General features: G+C 43.2%; 1 protein-coding gene across 1 annotated transcript in view; it reads left to right on the top strand.

The window, feature by feature from the left end:
* Window positions 1–11821: 11821 nt before the first annotated feature.
* The window catches only part of sorcs3a (sortilin related VPS10 domain containing receptor 3a), a gene marked incomplete at both ends in the record, with an annotated part of 213984 nt that continues 209493 nt past the window's right edge, over window positions 11822–16312 (top strand). The window contains one exon of the mRNA XM_079219624.1: window positions 11822–12451. Coding sequence (XP_079075750.1) covers window positions 11822–12451 — 630 coding nt within the window. The remainder of the gene's footprint in view (window positions 12452–16312) is intronic.

Here is a 16312-nt window from a genome sequence, read left to right as displayed (position 1 = left end):
ATCCTTACCTAGTCTGCAACTGTTCAGAAATTGAATGTCAATGTTATGAATAAAGCGTTTAACTACTCGATACAACTCTAAAGACAAATGCAAACTGTGTTACCATGTTTTATACACACATACTCTGCAGGATAATGGTGTACATTTGATGCTCCTTTCACAGCCGGTGAAAGGAGCCACTCCACGGTAACAGTCAAAGTTGTTGAAACTGTCCTTGGCAAGCAACCATAGTCCTGTGTTTAACATGTTCTACATAGAATCCAACCGTTTCTTTTTCATTCTTTCAATTTATGTTAACTTGTATAGCTCATGGTTACTGCTCAGTGAAAGATGGTGGTGGCTGCAGCTTCCTGCACTACCTTTACACATGTTAGCCACATTATCCAACGGTCTATTGCTGCTATAATCCATACAGCAGTCTACATGCGGGGCACAATGCTCACATTGTCAAGCCATCCACTGTCTCTGGAGAAAACACATCCCCAAACAAATGATATGTGTAACTACCCTAACCCACTAGTTAGGGTAGTTACACATATATGTTAGGGTAGTTACAAGTTACGGATGACCACCGGTGACAGTATTTAATAGCTTCCATTCCAATAGATTTCCATAATTTGTGGCAGTCAGGAAGAATAAAATAAAACCTTTCGTACTGTTTGTTGATTACTGTGTTTTTTTAATCCGTTGATTGAGGGGCGTTGCCCAGATCGGAGTGAGCGTGACTTTGCTTGTACTTGCTTTGTTTGAAACAGAAGGCATTGCGTAGTGTACTTACTGTACATATTAAATCAATATTAAAGGATTGATTATTCATGAACTCATATTTCTCAATATGTGGAGGGACATGGGGGTGGCATACTCCTTTGCTAATGGTTTGTTAGTGCACGATAAGAATTTGAATTATAGACTTTCCTTACCGCATGTCTCAGCCTCTAAGACTCAGCCTTGGATTGCTTCACTTGAATAAAGCAGAACGGAAGGATCCATTCATGGTCCGTGGGTAGAGTTACTGGAGAGGTATTGTCACTGCTTTTCCAGACTCACTGATTTTGACTCGACGAATAAGTGGATAAGTGTATTGCTCTTTAAATGACATTGAGCGTGAACGCGGCCCACTGGTTAGCGCACAGCAGCTGTAATGAATGAAAGTAGTTTTGACCAGAAGGTCCTGTAATCGTATTAGCTTGACTTGTGTCTGCATGTCTAAAATGTAACAGGCATGTAGAACAGACCGTCAGTGCTGTTGTCGTAAAAGTGACGCTCACAATAAATAGATATGAACGAACGTACACCGTGTCAGAAGTGCCTCTACAGCGAGAGGCCGTGTCAAAGTGTAACCCAACAAGTGGGTTCACGTTTGTCCGCCCCGAGAGGAAACGGATTTCATGCTTCAGGACGGCTACAAAGGTAGATCAAGGCGAGTTCACTGATTCCTGCAATGGGAAGCGAAGCTAAAATGATATTCAGTTCAGTTACAATTCACGGCAAACGAGCAAATGACTATGGTGTTGATCTGAAAATGTGTGATGATACTTTGTTCCTTAGCGAAACATCATACACGAGTGGGCATCAACGGAGCCAGCAGCCAGGGGAAACGGCAGAGATGTACATTAAGATGCTGTACGCGCTGGCTGACCACTGAGTTTGGGAACAAAAGAAACGAGCATATGAGAGATCGCCTTGTTGAGGACATGCAGGACGAAGGCCTTTCCCGGCGGTTCCAGCTCACTAGTGATGTGTCGGTCGCGAACGAAACGGCTCTGAGAGCCGGCTCTTTGACGTGAACGACGGGAGCCGGCTCCTGATTGGGAGCCGCTTTTTTTTCTTCCTCTCTCTCTCAATCTCTCTCTCTCTCTCAAGCCGCATTTAACTGGTCAACATGTGTGGCGTCGTCTCTGTGCATGCGCTGAGCAGAGGGGAGAGGGGCGGGGGTTACACACAGCACACAGCAAGCACACGACCAGGAGGGAGGGACCCACGCCTCACTCACGTGATGCACAGAGACTGTGCATCACGTGAGAAGAAACAGGATCAGCCCCTCAAAGCTGAGGCACCTGGTCTTTCTCAATGTAAACCTTCAATGAAGGACAACACTCAGGATGCTGATTTTTTTCTTTTTGTTTTACACATTTTTATTTATATTTTGTTGTGTGATTCTGTAAGCTTCTGTATGTTGTTTCACTTTAAATGTGTTAAGTATTAAAAAGCTAAAAGTTTAAAATAGTTAAAAGTTAGTTAAGTTAATTTGTAAATAGTTAAACGTTTGTTTTTGCACTTTCTAATTGTTTTGTATCACTCTGTAGAGTGTATAAATAAAAGTGTATTTATATAATACACATTTGATTATAGTGCATTTTTTTTTTACATTAGTAATTCATATTGCGCATCATTTTACATTATTGTTGGTAATAAATTAATTTAAGCACCAAAAAATCTGAAGCGCCATTTGGGAGCCGAAAGAGCCGGCTCTTTTTAGTGAGCCGAGCCAAAAGAGCCGGTTCTCTAAAAAGAGCCGGAATTCCCATCACTACAGCTCACGGTGGACTTAATGCGGTCGCAGGTCACGTTGCTTCCATGGTGCCGGTGCTCAAAACCCAGGAGTGGGAGGTTGGTTGCTGAGCAGACGTCAGCCATCTGAACTGAGCAGCGATGCGCCAGAGGCCAAGGTGGAAGGAACAATGCCAAGGCTTGCCGGGTCAACGGTGCTCACATCATTGGATGCAGCAAGCGGGTCCTACCAGAACCCCCTGCACGAGGACAGCAGGTACGCCTTCTGCCGTCTCCCATATGGGGTAATGGCTGCTCCTCAAATTTTCCAAAGAAAAAATGGCTGAAACGGCAGTATGGGGTCAGATGGAAGCCTCCAGGCGTCTGAGCGACGCACAGACAAAGTACGCCCACATCGAAAAGAGAGTGCCCGGCCGGTGGGTGGGCCTGTGCAAGGTTAGATAAGTACCGGTTTGGGTTTGAAAACTCCAGGCTTGTCAACGATCATAACAACAAAGACTTGGACAATGTTCCCTTCAGATGCGAGAGGTCGTTAATGAGGCTCATGCGTGTCAACGCCGTAGCTGAATATGAATCAGGCAAAACATTAGTCATAGCTGAAGCTCTCTCCAGCAGCGGGATGGAGATGGCTCTCCCATAATGGGATGTGGCACATATTGATGCTGTCATGTGGCAGAAACCAGCCGCCCCCAGAGGACGCACAAGATGAAACGGAAATAATATTTTGGGGAGTCTTATTGCATTGTGAACTATTAATTATAGAGATACACATATCTTTTTGATGAGTATTCCTAACTCAAGGTTCATTAAATGAAGCGTAGCGTAAATTATATTAGTAAGAATGACTATCTTCATGCTTCCTCTTTTTATTTCATGGATGTATAAAGGGAACTGTGAACAGAACAGACCTGGACTTAGAAGCAAATTTGACGTCTTGGCCAAACCGTGTAATTAAATATTCCGGGTCCGCTATACAGTTAATAATTTCCCATAGATGACTTTAAATCTGCAGATAATTGGTTTTATTTTGTTCATCTAACAGCAGTTGTTATACAAGATAAACTTAACACAACTGGTAGATCTGAGGAGAACAGTACCCAGATAATAAATAAACATATATATATATATATATATATATATATATATATATATATATATATATATATATATATATATATATATATATCCTTGGTATAAGTATACCACCAAGTAATTGTAAACTTAGATGGCAGCAGCAACCCTGATCACGTACACAATCATCTCACATCCCATTCGCTATGCAACTCGCACTTCCGGCTGAAATATTCATATTCAGTTGGGAACAGTGACATGAATGGATAGCTAGCTAGTCCCGTTGCTAAACAGTAAGATAACAACAATTGACTTTGTATCTTGCTAGCATAACGTTAGCTGAGCCAACAGGTTCTATGACCTGAGTGGAAGAAGAATATCCAATTTGCTGGAACAGTGAACAAAGTGTGTACAGCATGAGAACCTTATTGTTTTAGCTGGTATTAGCAAACCCTCTGGCGTTACCAGGGAAATACAGGTAGTTTAATAACCCCTAAAACTTCAGATTGCAAAACATATTCAATTAAAAATATTGGTCATCATTTTATTTCTTTGGCGAGTGACCCTCAGAACCAGAAAGGGGGTCAGAACTCAGAAGATATGTTTGGTTTGGAACACATGAACCCAACTTATTCTATGTTTTCTCTTCATTAAAAGCTTTTCATTTGCAATCACCCTTGAGCGTTGAAATTTTCTTTTTTTGAAAATGTGTCAAGTTTAACATCGATATCTTATTCTTTAAAACAGCATGACAATAGCATGTTGCATGTTTATTGCCCAACATGTAACGTCTCCCAAGAGACTGGCAACTCCCAAATAAAGACACTGAGTTTGTTTTTAGCATCTTCAGTAGAATTCCATCTGACAATTAAAAACAGACTAACACCAGGTGGATATTTTATAGGCTGATTCTAGTATTGTTTGGACAACTTTTAGGCCTCAAATAAGTACATCCGTAAATGATTTATCTTCCTAGAATGCTGCTGGTGGTTTGAAAACAGCTTTGAAATAGCTATTAGACCTTCTGCTTCAGATGTAACATTTACAGTGAATCTTTTGTTATTTCTTATTCAGGAATAAATTATCTATGAAAAATCTAAATGATTTGTCTACAGCCCACTGTCTAAAAGTGACTTTGAAAGTTTTTCTTTTCAACAAGAGTGCAGTCTGAGGCTCTCTTGATGAATGTTTTACATCTCTAATGACTCATTCTTGGTTTCACATTCATTAACCCCCACAAACCCTTATATCACTTAATTTTATTGGAGAATATGACACTCGGAGCTTCATATAAGTGCTTCAAATAAAAACAGTGTTTATGTAAAAGTGCAATGTGATATAGCTGCTCTGTGAAGCTGTGAGATACATCTGTGTGACATACCTGGGACTTTTGGTGCAGTGCTTCTCCAAGTCACAGAATACATCTTACTTGGATTGATTTGAAAAATTCCATCTGTTTTATCGTTAAAAGGGATTAGTAATTTCCACTCCATTAGTGAGCGACAGTAATTGATGAATGGCATCATCACAAGAGATGAGAACTTTCATTCACTTTCATTAAAAGCTCATTACACGTCTCTATCTGAAATAATTCAGTCCACAGTCCCTGTCTCTGTGTTGATCAGAGTTGTTCTTGTGTGACGGCCTGCGTGTTCGTAGTCCTTTGAGGAAATACGCTCATCCACTTTAATGAGTGTTAGCTGAGAAGAAGAATATCCCTCCACTTGGGTTTAATCTGTGTAAAATGTTAGTGTAAAAAAATATAGGTAAGCAAGCTAATTAGTTGCTGGCTCCAGCTTGATATGAACTGCACACATGTAGCAGTGGTATCACGTCTCATCTATTTCTCAGCAGACAAGCCAATACGTGTATTTCTTTTAAATGAAGCTACAGGTGGCCATTTTACATGGAGACCAATTCACCCAAAGAGGGATGAATCCTTCACATATTTTTCGTTGAATACTTTACGTGCCTCAACAGCTAAATGATCAGTTATTTACAAGTCTGAAATATAAACTTTGTATTTAACAATGTAATTTGGTCTCCATCCTGCAGCGATAAAACAACATTATCATTTATTTTGGAGACGTGTTTGTTTCCACCTGATGAATGTACGTTCAATATTCACTCCCTTTAGCTGCTAAATGCTTAGCTGTGTTCACCAGCTAGTCACTAACGGTACAATGGTCATTTCCACGCTCGCCATCCATTGGCTATGTGAGCAGCTGCGCAAAAGTTGCGCAACGCATTCTGGTAGCGATGTGGCGCTTTAGCCATACAGGAAGTAGTGTGCTGACGAGGCGGACGCGGAGGGAGCGTTGCATCACTTTATTCAGACGTGAATACCTTTAGTCGGTACTGCGCATGCGCACTACAACACCTGGAATAGGGCCGCGTTACTGAGGCCCAAACAGCATTAGTACTCATTACAACCACATCACATTATTGTGGTCAACGTTGAGGTCCAGGCTACTTCATGCACATTGTAGTGGCAATGTTGTATTCTTAGTTGTAGTTTATTTTCTACAAACTTTGATGCAAATCATCTTGCATTTGACAAATGGTAAACATTTGTCAAATGCAAATGGTTACCATTCCCGTAGCTGTTATCAAGTAATCAATCACTTCTGTGGACAGGTCATACATTAAGGAAAGGAAGAAGATCTTTTAAACCACAGGTGGTCTAGTCTTTGTTCTAGCATACCTGAAACAACATGCTCCTTTGTTAAAACCGACCTTTAAACTCTGTGTATAAATGCCGATGTGAGATGTCACTCTTCAGTGCATGCTTGACCGGCCTCATAGCGACTCTGTGTAACGGTGCCTCTTCTCTGCAGAGGGAATACATGATTTCATAGACAAGTTCTGGTATTCTGATGTTCATCATTTCAGCTCAAAAGGACTCAACAGCAGGTAGGGTAAAAGTTACCGTTACAACATCAGGGGCATCACCAGCATGACTCGACTCAAACTAACCTGTTAATCAGAAAATGTTTGCTCATTTTTGCTCATTAATAATGAAAGCGCGTGCAGCCAGGAATCGTTTGTGCGTCTGTAGGAACATCACCTCTTCCTTCTTCTGTCCATGGCAGAGGATCCTCTATTTATTCCTCACTGCTTGAAATGAAGCCGAGAAAAAAGGTTCCACTGTGTGTTGGCTTTTCGTTTCTGCTGCGTCTGCTTTTAGAGCTTTTAGTCTGAAAACGGCTGCCTGCTACTGAAAACCTTGAGAGCGGTGAGAGTGAAGTGAAGCTCACTCTGAAGCTTCTTAGGATCGAGGAGCGCTGCAGATTCAGAGGATTCAGAGGATGATTCTCTGGAGGTTCGTCAGGCCGCCACTTGCACACTGTCACGCTGTCATTTCATACATCACTTCTATAAAAATACAAATTATGTATACATTCTATATGAGACGCTACCGGGACATTTCCTCTACTCTGTGTTGTGGAATGCAGAGATACCGGTGTGTACTAATGCTGTGATGATTGCCTCTGACTGATATCTGATATGATTGAGAATATGTTTGAATTCCGACGCAGTCCCCTGAGTATTCCCTGATGGGCGATTGGTGGGAAGTCAATTTGATAGACAAGGGCACAACATGCCACCCAGGACTAGCTCACTCATACACTCATTTACCTTTCTCATGAACATTTCAACAAACACAGTCCCTCAGGTTGTGGCATATCAATACATTTTTACATATCGTCACCTTCCTAAAATAATGACAAAAATGATTTTCTTGCCTAAATCATCTCCTCGTGATACTGGTCACCTTTGGTAAAATGGCCTGCATCCTCAGTTGAACAGATCATGTGATTCTACCCCTGTAATATAATGGCTTCAGTCAAAAGTGACTTAGGCCATTTTACAAGCTTTTCAAGATGGCATTTTGAAGCTAGCACTTAAGCTAGCAATTTAGTTAGCATTTTTGTCAATGAAAATCTCACTCGAACATAATATTAGTAATCATAACATAACCGGTATTACAGTATACCTGCTGTGCAATGTCTAGAGGCAGCTTGTGCACTATATTACATTGGTATTAGTTTTTTGTTTTCTGAAAAACCTGAAAAAATGACTTATGGCATTATTTTAGGAAGGTGACGATATTTTACCTGCCTTGTCTGCTAGAGGAGTATTTTTTTCTCATTTTGTGAGCTCATTAAACTCTTTGAAATCCGGGATTACAGACTTGAATTTGTCAAAATAAATGTTCCTTATTTCATTGAATGTTTTACATTTTAACTTTTTATTTGCTCTCTCTCACACACAGTCAACTGTTGGTAACATGGGAGTGTGTGTATATCACTCTAGTCCAGCCGAGTGTGGACCTATGTTTCTGGTAATAAATACAATGTAATAGTACTTTAAGGTCTTTCCCAGACAATGTAATTTTGTCTGGTAGTTTTATTTTCGAAGAAATTGCCTAGAGCAGACTTGCATTGTTAAATGAAGTCTTCCTCTGCAGTATAAGGAGGTGAATGATCGATACTGTCTCTACTAATTACATCACCTACTGAGTGTTTGAAAGACTTTATTTCTTTCTTTCAAAAATGTATGATTTTACTTGAATGTTATCAATACATTTCACTGTGATATAAATGATAGGATACAATCGTAGTCACTTTAATTGAGAATAATGAATGTGTTACCTGCAAATCAGTAACTTGGCTGCATGCACTAATACACACACACACACACACACACACACACACACACACACACACACACACACACACACACACACAGCTTCCTGCTTTGATATCACCATGCCATCCGCACTCAATCCTTGATGCGCAGAGCGCGGCATCCCAGCACACACTCTCTCTCTCTCTCTCTCTCTCTCTCTCCCTCTCCCTCTCTCTCTCTGTGCCTCTAGGCGCTGCCTTATTTCTCCCGAGGAGTGGTGCAACTCCTTGCCAATTCCTCCCAATCCATCAGTGAGTGTTCTCCAAACCACCCCACCCCCTGGGCTCAACATGCGCCAGCACCAGTTTTTTTTCCTTCACTAACACCGTCAGAACGGACTCTTGCAGCGGAGGAGCGTAGCACAGTGACAGAAGCGACACATATAAATGATGATCCCATCATCGGGTTTGACTCTGATGAAGACACAGTAGTTTAGGAATGTCTGTTTGCACAATTAGAACCTGAGAATCAATCAGTGGGCTCCAGTCCCTTTTTTCCCCCTTGGGAGGTTCTCTGTCCTTGAGCTGACAATGGGCCCGGTTCCAGAAAACAATGAGTGGGTGTGCACTAGTAGCTACACAGACATGACACATTGGTGAAGAAGCCAAGTTAGTAATGTGACATGACTGGAGAGGGAGAGAGGAGCTCAGTGTATCCTCAGAGGTTCTCCAGCATGCTGGGCCGATAGCAGCATCTCTAGGGCTGGTCCAAGGCAAACCTGAGCCAGCCCTAACTATAGACCTGAGCCAGCCCTAACTATAAACATGAGCCAGCCCTAACTATAGACCTGAGCCAGTCATAACTATAGACCTGAGCCAGCCATAACTATAGACCTGAGCCAGTCATAACTATAGACCTGAGCCAGCCCTATCTATAGACCTGAGCCAGCCCTAACTATAGACCTGAGCCAGCCCTAACTATAGACCTGAGCCAGCCATAACTATAGACCTGAGCCAGCCCTATCTATAGACCTGAGCCAGCCCTAACTATAGACCTGAGCCAGCCATAACTATAAACCTGAGCCAGCCCTATCTATAGACCTGAGCCAGCCCTAACTATAGACCTGAGCCAGCCCTATCTATAGACCTGAGCCAGTCATAACTATAGACCTGAGCCAGCCCTATCTATAGACCTGAGCCAGCCCTAACTATAGACCTGAGCCAGCCCTATCTATAGACCTGAGCCAGCCATAACTATAAACCTGAGCCAGCCCTATCTATAGACCTGAGCCAGCCATAACTATATACCTGAGCCAGCCCTAACTATAAACATGAGCCAGCCCTAACTATAGACCTGAGCCAGCCCTAACTATAGACCTGAGCCAGCCATAACTATAGACCTGAGCCAGCCATAACTATAGACCTGAGCCAGCCCTAACTATAAACATGAGCCAGCCCTAACTATAGACCTGAGCCAGCCCTAACTATAGACCTGAGCCAGCCATAACTATAGACCTGAGCCAGCCATAACTATAGACCTGAGCCAGCCCTAACTATAGACCTGAGCCAGCCATAACTATAAACCTGAACCAGCCATAACTATAGACCTGAGCCAGCCCTAACTAAAGACCTGAGCCAGCCCTAACTATAAACCTGAGCCAGCCCTAACTATAGACCTGAGCCAGCCCTAACTATAGACCTGAGCCAGCCCTAACTATAAACCTGAGCCAGCCCTAACTATAGACCTGAGCCAGTCATAACTATAGACCTGAGCCAGCCCTAACTATAGACCTGAGCCAGCCCTAACTATAAACCTGAGCCAGCCCTAACTATAGACCTGAGCCAGTCATAACTATAGACCTGAGCTAGCCCTAACTATAGACCTGAGCCAGCCATAACTATAGACCTGAGCCAGCCCTAACTATAGACCTGAGCCAGCCCTAACTATAGACCTGAGCCAGCCCTAACTATAGACCTGAACCAGCCCTAACTATAGACCTGAGCCAACCATAACTATAGACCTGAGCCAGTCATAACTATAGACCTGAGCCAACCATAACTATAGACCTGAGCCAGCCCTAACTATAGACCTGAGCCAGTCATAACTATAGACCTGAGCCCTTTTTCAAAACTTAGTCTTTTATCTTTAAAATGATATTGACTTTTCAGAGAAAACTGGTTGTCATGAGAGAAGAGGAATAATAATGTTTCACTTTATTGACTGTTTTAAAGTATATGTAACAAGAAAGAATCGGAAATGCAGCAATTTCCTTCAATATTGTTGTTTTCTTATATATCCTAGCGTGATTTACTTTTGCAAAATACAAATAAAAAGAAACGAAAAAGCAAATTCCTGAGATTTGAAATGGTTTAGAGCATTGATGAGATAAAGCGGTTACTGACAGAGACCAGCGCTCTGTCTCCTCTCCTCTTCTGTCCCGCCAACCTGTGGGCTTCATCCTGTCTTCAGACTAAATCCCCGTGTCTGTTTGGTACCGAGACTAAAAGCAGGACATCTGGGAAGGCTTTCAGCTGGAATTGCAATCAGCTGTGGCATGATGATGTCATCTTATTGTAAATATCCGGGTAAGATTTAAATACGGTTACTGCAGAAATCCGTGAAATTTGCAAGTATTCTGTTTTGAATGTGTTTTTTAAACAGTGTGTTTGCATTTGAAACAATGCGCTGCAAAGATAACGTGTTGTGCAGGCGGTGGAGTATGAACGAGAAAAGAGTTCATAGCTTTCTGAAAATGTGCTCATTGAATGTATTGTGTTTGAATGCAATGAAAAACCATTCAAAGGTTGGTCCACATAGATTTATGTTTCATCGATAGTGAAGAGTTTTGACAAAGTGACTTCAGTTCTGATGAATGCATGTTAGCAATAAAACAACAACAACGCTTAAATACGGTGGGGGAAGTACGTCTGGCATGTATCTAAAGTAACAATAAGCATATTGGGTTAGGGGGCGATCAGAGAGCCAAACAAAATGATATAACAGAAAGAAACAAATATTAACAAAACTAATTTATTTGAATTGGGATTGCTTTGGAGATGGTTGGTGGAATACCTCAAAACACAAAACCGAAGAGGAAAAAAAAGAACATAAGATAAGAATATATGAAAAAAAAATATATAAAGCCTATTTGTATTTAATTTATTTTAGATCATGATGTATGTATATCCTTTACACAGAGATGTGGTCTTGGACAAATCTAAACCTACTCAAGGATATGGGAAGACTCAGCACCACGGACAGCTCCCCCTCTCGTGTTTCTCTCTCTCTCTCTTCCTCTCTCTCTCTCTCTCTCTCTCTCTCTTCCTCTCTCTCTCTCCCTCTCTCTCTCTCCTTCTCTCTCCGTGTCTTTCTTCCGGGCGCGCACTCGGCAGCTGGCTGTGATACAGCTCCTCCCTCCTGTGGTGGCTTCCCCGACTAAAGATCCTTGGACGTGAACAGTTTCGCTGAAGAGCACTTTCCTCCCTTCCTGCCTCCCGACCATCGGACGGACACACGCGGCGTCGGTTGTTCTGCATCGCCCTGAGAGAAGGGACTTAAGGGGATCGGGTCTCCAGCGGGTCTTCCAGTCCCCACATCTCCGTCCGCCATGGAGACTTGGGCTGGCTTTTGCCCAGCCTTGCACTTATCTCTGGGCATCTGGGTGCTGATCGCCGCTCAAACCCTCCAGAATGCCGAGGCGGGGATAACTTGCGCATCTTGTGCGTCGCCAGTTCAACTTAACGCGGAAGAATTACAGCTGGGTGTGAGCTCTGACCCGACAGAGGAGCATGGCACCCTAAAAAACATCCGAATAGAGTTTCGGGAACTCGCGGCTACCGACCCAAATACTGGAGTGGACGCCGATCTTGAGACGGGCGTTTCTGAGGAGGATGCTGCCCAGTTCGTTGGAGTTGGCGCAAAGGAAGAGGCTTCGGGGTCCAGTGAGAGGGCAGCGGAGCAGAGTGAGGGTGCTGCCGGCCGCAGAGCGAGGAGGAGCGGTCCGGACTTCTCCGAGTTGAGTGAGAACGGGCGGGCCGGCCGAACCGACATGGATGAGGACCGGGGCTCCCTGTTCGACGGACACAAGCCGGGCAGGTCCGAGTTCCGATGGAACCGGGATGAAGTGAGAGGGAATACCCAGCAGGATGAACCCAAGCTGTCCAGCAGCACCTTCTCTCTGACCGGGGACTCTGCGCACAACCACGCGGTGGTTTACTGGTCCGGACACAACAGCAGCGTAAGTAACCACATTTTGTTTATTTAGTTGTTTCCCCCTCTACATATTCTGCTGCTTTAAAACAACAAAATATTTACGAATCCACATTCTGATTGAACAAAGTGATGTGAACAACAACTCCGTGACGCACAGAGCGGAGACTTTGTGCTAGTCGTGCCGCTGAGTCTCGGTCCTGGTAACAGGTGCACGAGCTACAGATGTGCACCCAGCTCCCTGCACCCAGCTCCCTGCACCCAGCTCCCTGCACCCAGCTCCCTGCACCCAGCTCCCTGCAGCCAGCTCCCTGCACCCAGCTCCCTGCATGCAGACCCCTGCAGCCTGTGCAGCGTCTTCCGGTCTCGACCTTTTGACTCTCGCAGAGAATTACGCACGAACTCGCTCTCTGCAAAGGCCTTTCTCTTTTGCCGTTTAATCACATAGACACTTGTTTATGTCCGTGTATGGTCTGAAAGTCGGGCATTTTGTAGTAAATTATAGCCCTAGTAGGAAAATATTTCCGAAATATTGCACCGGATTTGAGATCCGTGATTCATCCCTCCTAATGATGTAAGGGCTTTCATCCGGACTCATTGATTGGGGAAGGAGGTAGTCATGAATTATTGCTCTCCATTGAGCAATCCATTTATTTTTTAGGATTAAGCATTTATCATATATATATATATATATATATATATATATATATATATATATATATATATATATATGTGTGTGTGTGTGTGTGTGTGTGTGTGTGTGTGTGTGTGTGTGTGTGTGTGCGCGCAGAAGGACCTCATGGAATCTTTTGTGTGACTCAACAACGGTCCAGGTCAGAGACAGTATCAACCTGTGTGGGAATCCTTTCAGTAGTTTGAGACGTATCACTTCCTGGTCTCCAACATGTCACTGACCACATGTCCCATTCTGCAAATGGATGACAATCGTTCCCCTCTTACACAAGAGGGCCCTCATATCGGAGGAGAATAATGAGACAAAATGAATCAAAGTCATTTACACAACCATGCAAGCTCGCAGGGAGCCGATGGGCCCCTCTTTGGTTTCACGAGCTTAATTTGTTGTTGTGGCTGCTCGCTTTATTCCATCTGGAAAAAAAAAAGAAATCCCACATATTCAGTCTTGTCTGAGCTGATTATGGCACGGTGCATGAACTTGTTTTTTTATCCTGCAGTGAAGACTGAGGCACTGTGAGGGAAACATGTTGGTGTGTGTGTGTGTGTGTGTGTGTGTGTGTGTGTGTGTGTGTGTGTGTGTGTGTGTGTGTGTGTGTGTGTGTGTGTGTGTGTGTGCTGGATGGAGAGGGTGAAGAGGTTATTTTGTTATTTTGTGCCGCTGCCCCTCAGCTTCAAATCTTTAATAATTATCTTGAAGACTGAGGCCTTTATTTCAAAGTCTTTTCTTCTGTCGTGGCAAAGCGAGGGCAGTCGGGCTCGACCCCCAGAGCGTCCTCAAGAGAGGAGAGATCTGCTCCTTAATCTTCATTGGCCGTTGGTGCTTGTCCTGGTGATGAATGGAGTACAGGGAGATTGAGCTGGAAGTCCTCTAACTTAACTGCAGCAGTAGTCCAGTCTTAGTAACAGTGAGTGGCTGACTAACGGGATGACTAGCTGGTTGGACGGATGGCCATCTTAGTTCTGTTCCCCTTCTGTGTGGGTCCCTTCATTCAATATGACCGTTATTAATAACCTTTAAAAAAACAACTTTGCTGGGTTTTGCTAAGGAAGGAAGTTGGTCGGTTGGGTGTACAACGCGCCTGACAATTATGCTGCGTTCATACCAGAAGCGAAAAATAATTGTTAATTAATTAATAATTGGATTACATACAGAATCAAGATGTGAATGGAATTTTGGTGTGAACTCAGCAGTAGGCCTGTCAAAAGAAACACATGTAGTTGGACAATATATTTTCCCAGAGATAATTGCAATAAACAATATTATTGCCTTTTTTGTTTAACTGTTTTGACCGCCTTAGTCCCTTCCTAGGCCAAGTAGTGTTAATGCCTAAAACCCAACAACTAAAGAGTTGCCGGATCAGAAATGGCTCAAATGAGTTGAACTTGTTGTTATTACCACATTTCATTTTGGTAGAATATGAATGGCTGACGTATTACATAAATGTTATTCATGTGCCCTATTCCACTGACCTTCAGCCAAGATGCCACACTCTGACCATGCTCAACCACTTCATTCTTCTGGACTAAATACTTCTGAGCTGCATACTTCTGGACTACATACTTCTGGACTAAATACTTCTGGACTACATACTTCTGGACTACATACTTCTGGACTAAATACTTCTGGACTACATACTTCTGGACTAAATACTTCTGGACTAAATACTTCTGGACTACATACTTCTGGACTACATACTTCTGGACTAAATACTTCTGGACTAAATACTTCTGGACTAAATACTTCTGGACTACATACTTCTGGACTAAATACTTCTGGACTAAATACTTCTGGACTAAATACTTCTAGACTACATACTTCTGGACTAAATACTTCTGGACTAAATACTTCTGGACTACATACTTCTGGACTACATACTTCTGGACTACATACTTCTGGACTAGATACTTCTGAACTACATACTTCTGGACTAAATACTTCTGGAATACATACTTCCGGACTAAATACTTCTGTACCACATACTTCTGGACCATATACTTCCGAACTACATACTTCCGGACCACATACTTCTGGACTACATACTTCTGGACTACATACTTCTGGACTAAATACTTCTGGACCACATACTTCTGGACTAAATGACCACATACTTCTGGACCACATACTTCCGGACTAAATACTTCCGGACCACATACTTCTGGACTAAATACTTCTGGACCACATACTTCTGGACTAAATGACCACACACTTCTGGACCACATACTTCTGGACCACATACTTCTGGACTACATACTTCTGGACTACATACTTCTGGACTAAATACTTCTGGACTAAATACTTCTGGACTACATACTTACGGACTAAATACTTCTGGACTAAATACTTCTGTACCACATACTTCCGGACTAAATACTTCTGGACTAAATACTTCTGGACTAAATACTTCTGTACCACATACTTCCGGACTAAATACTTCTGGACTACATACTTCTGGACTAAATACTTCTGGACCACATACATCTGGACTAAATGACCACATACTTCTGGACCACATACTTCCGGACTAAATACTTCCGGACCACATACTTCTGGACTAAATACTTCTGGACCACATACTTCCGGACTAAATACTTCCGGACCACATACTTCTGGACCACATACTTCTGGACTACATACTTCCGGACTATATACTTCTGGACCACATACTTCCGGACTAAATACTTCCGGACCACCTACTTCTGGACCACATACTTCTACATACTTCTGGACCACATACTTCTGGACCACATATAGAACATGAATGTGAATGACTCAGTGTGGGCTGACGGGTTCGCGGTCGGTTGACTGCCACTGAGTCGGCCGTACATTCACAACCTCTTGGGTCTAGAAACTTTCTGCCAGGCTTATTCCATGAGATTGTCCGGCCGTGTCGTGTACTGTGACTACCTGTGGGAGGAGAGACGCTGCTGTGCGTTCCCTTGGGGAGGTGGCGTGTCCTCTGAGGCACGTACACAAGGCTAATGCACTCTCCCTGTCTCTCTGCCTCTGCCCGAGCTGCCTGCCTCTCTATCTGCCGTGTACTGTACGTGTCTTCGTGTCTCTGCCTCGGGTTCAATGCCTTAACCTTAGAAATTAACCGAGAATGTAGATGTTACAAAGTTGAGACTAACCGTCTTTTATTGTCATTCATGGGCATAATTCCACTCAAGCATCCCAACAGCCAAGTGACCAGTT

This window comes from Taurulus bubalis, assembly GCF_910589615.1.
Source record: "Taurulus bubalis genome assembly, chromosome: 6".
NCBI classification, from domain to species: domain Eukaryota; kingdom Metazoa; phylum Chordata; class Actinopteri; order Perciformes; family Cottidae; genus Taurulus; species Taurulus bubalis.
The sequence above is the reverse complement of the archived record's forward strand: the minus strand, read 5'-3'. Positions and strand labels throughout refer to the sequence as shown.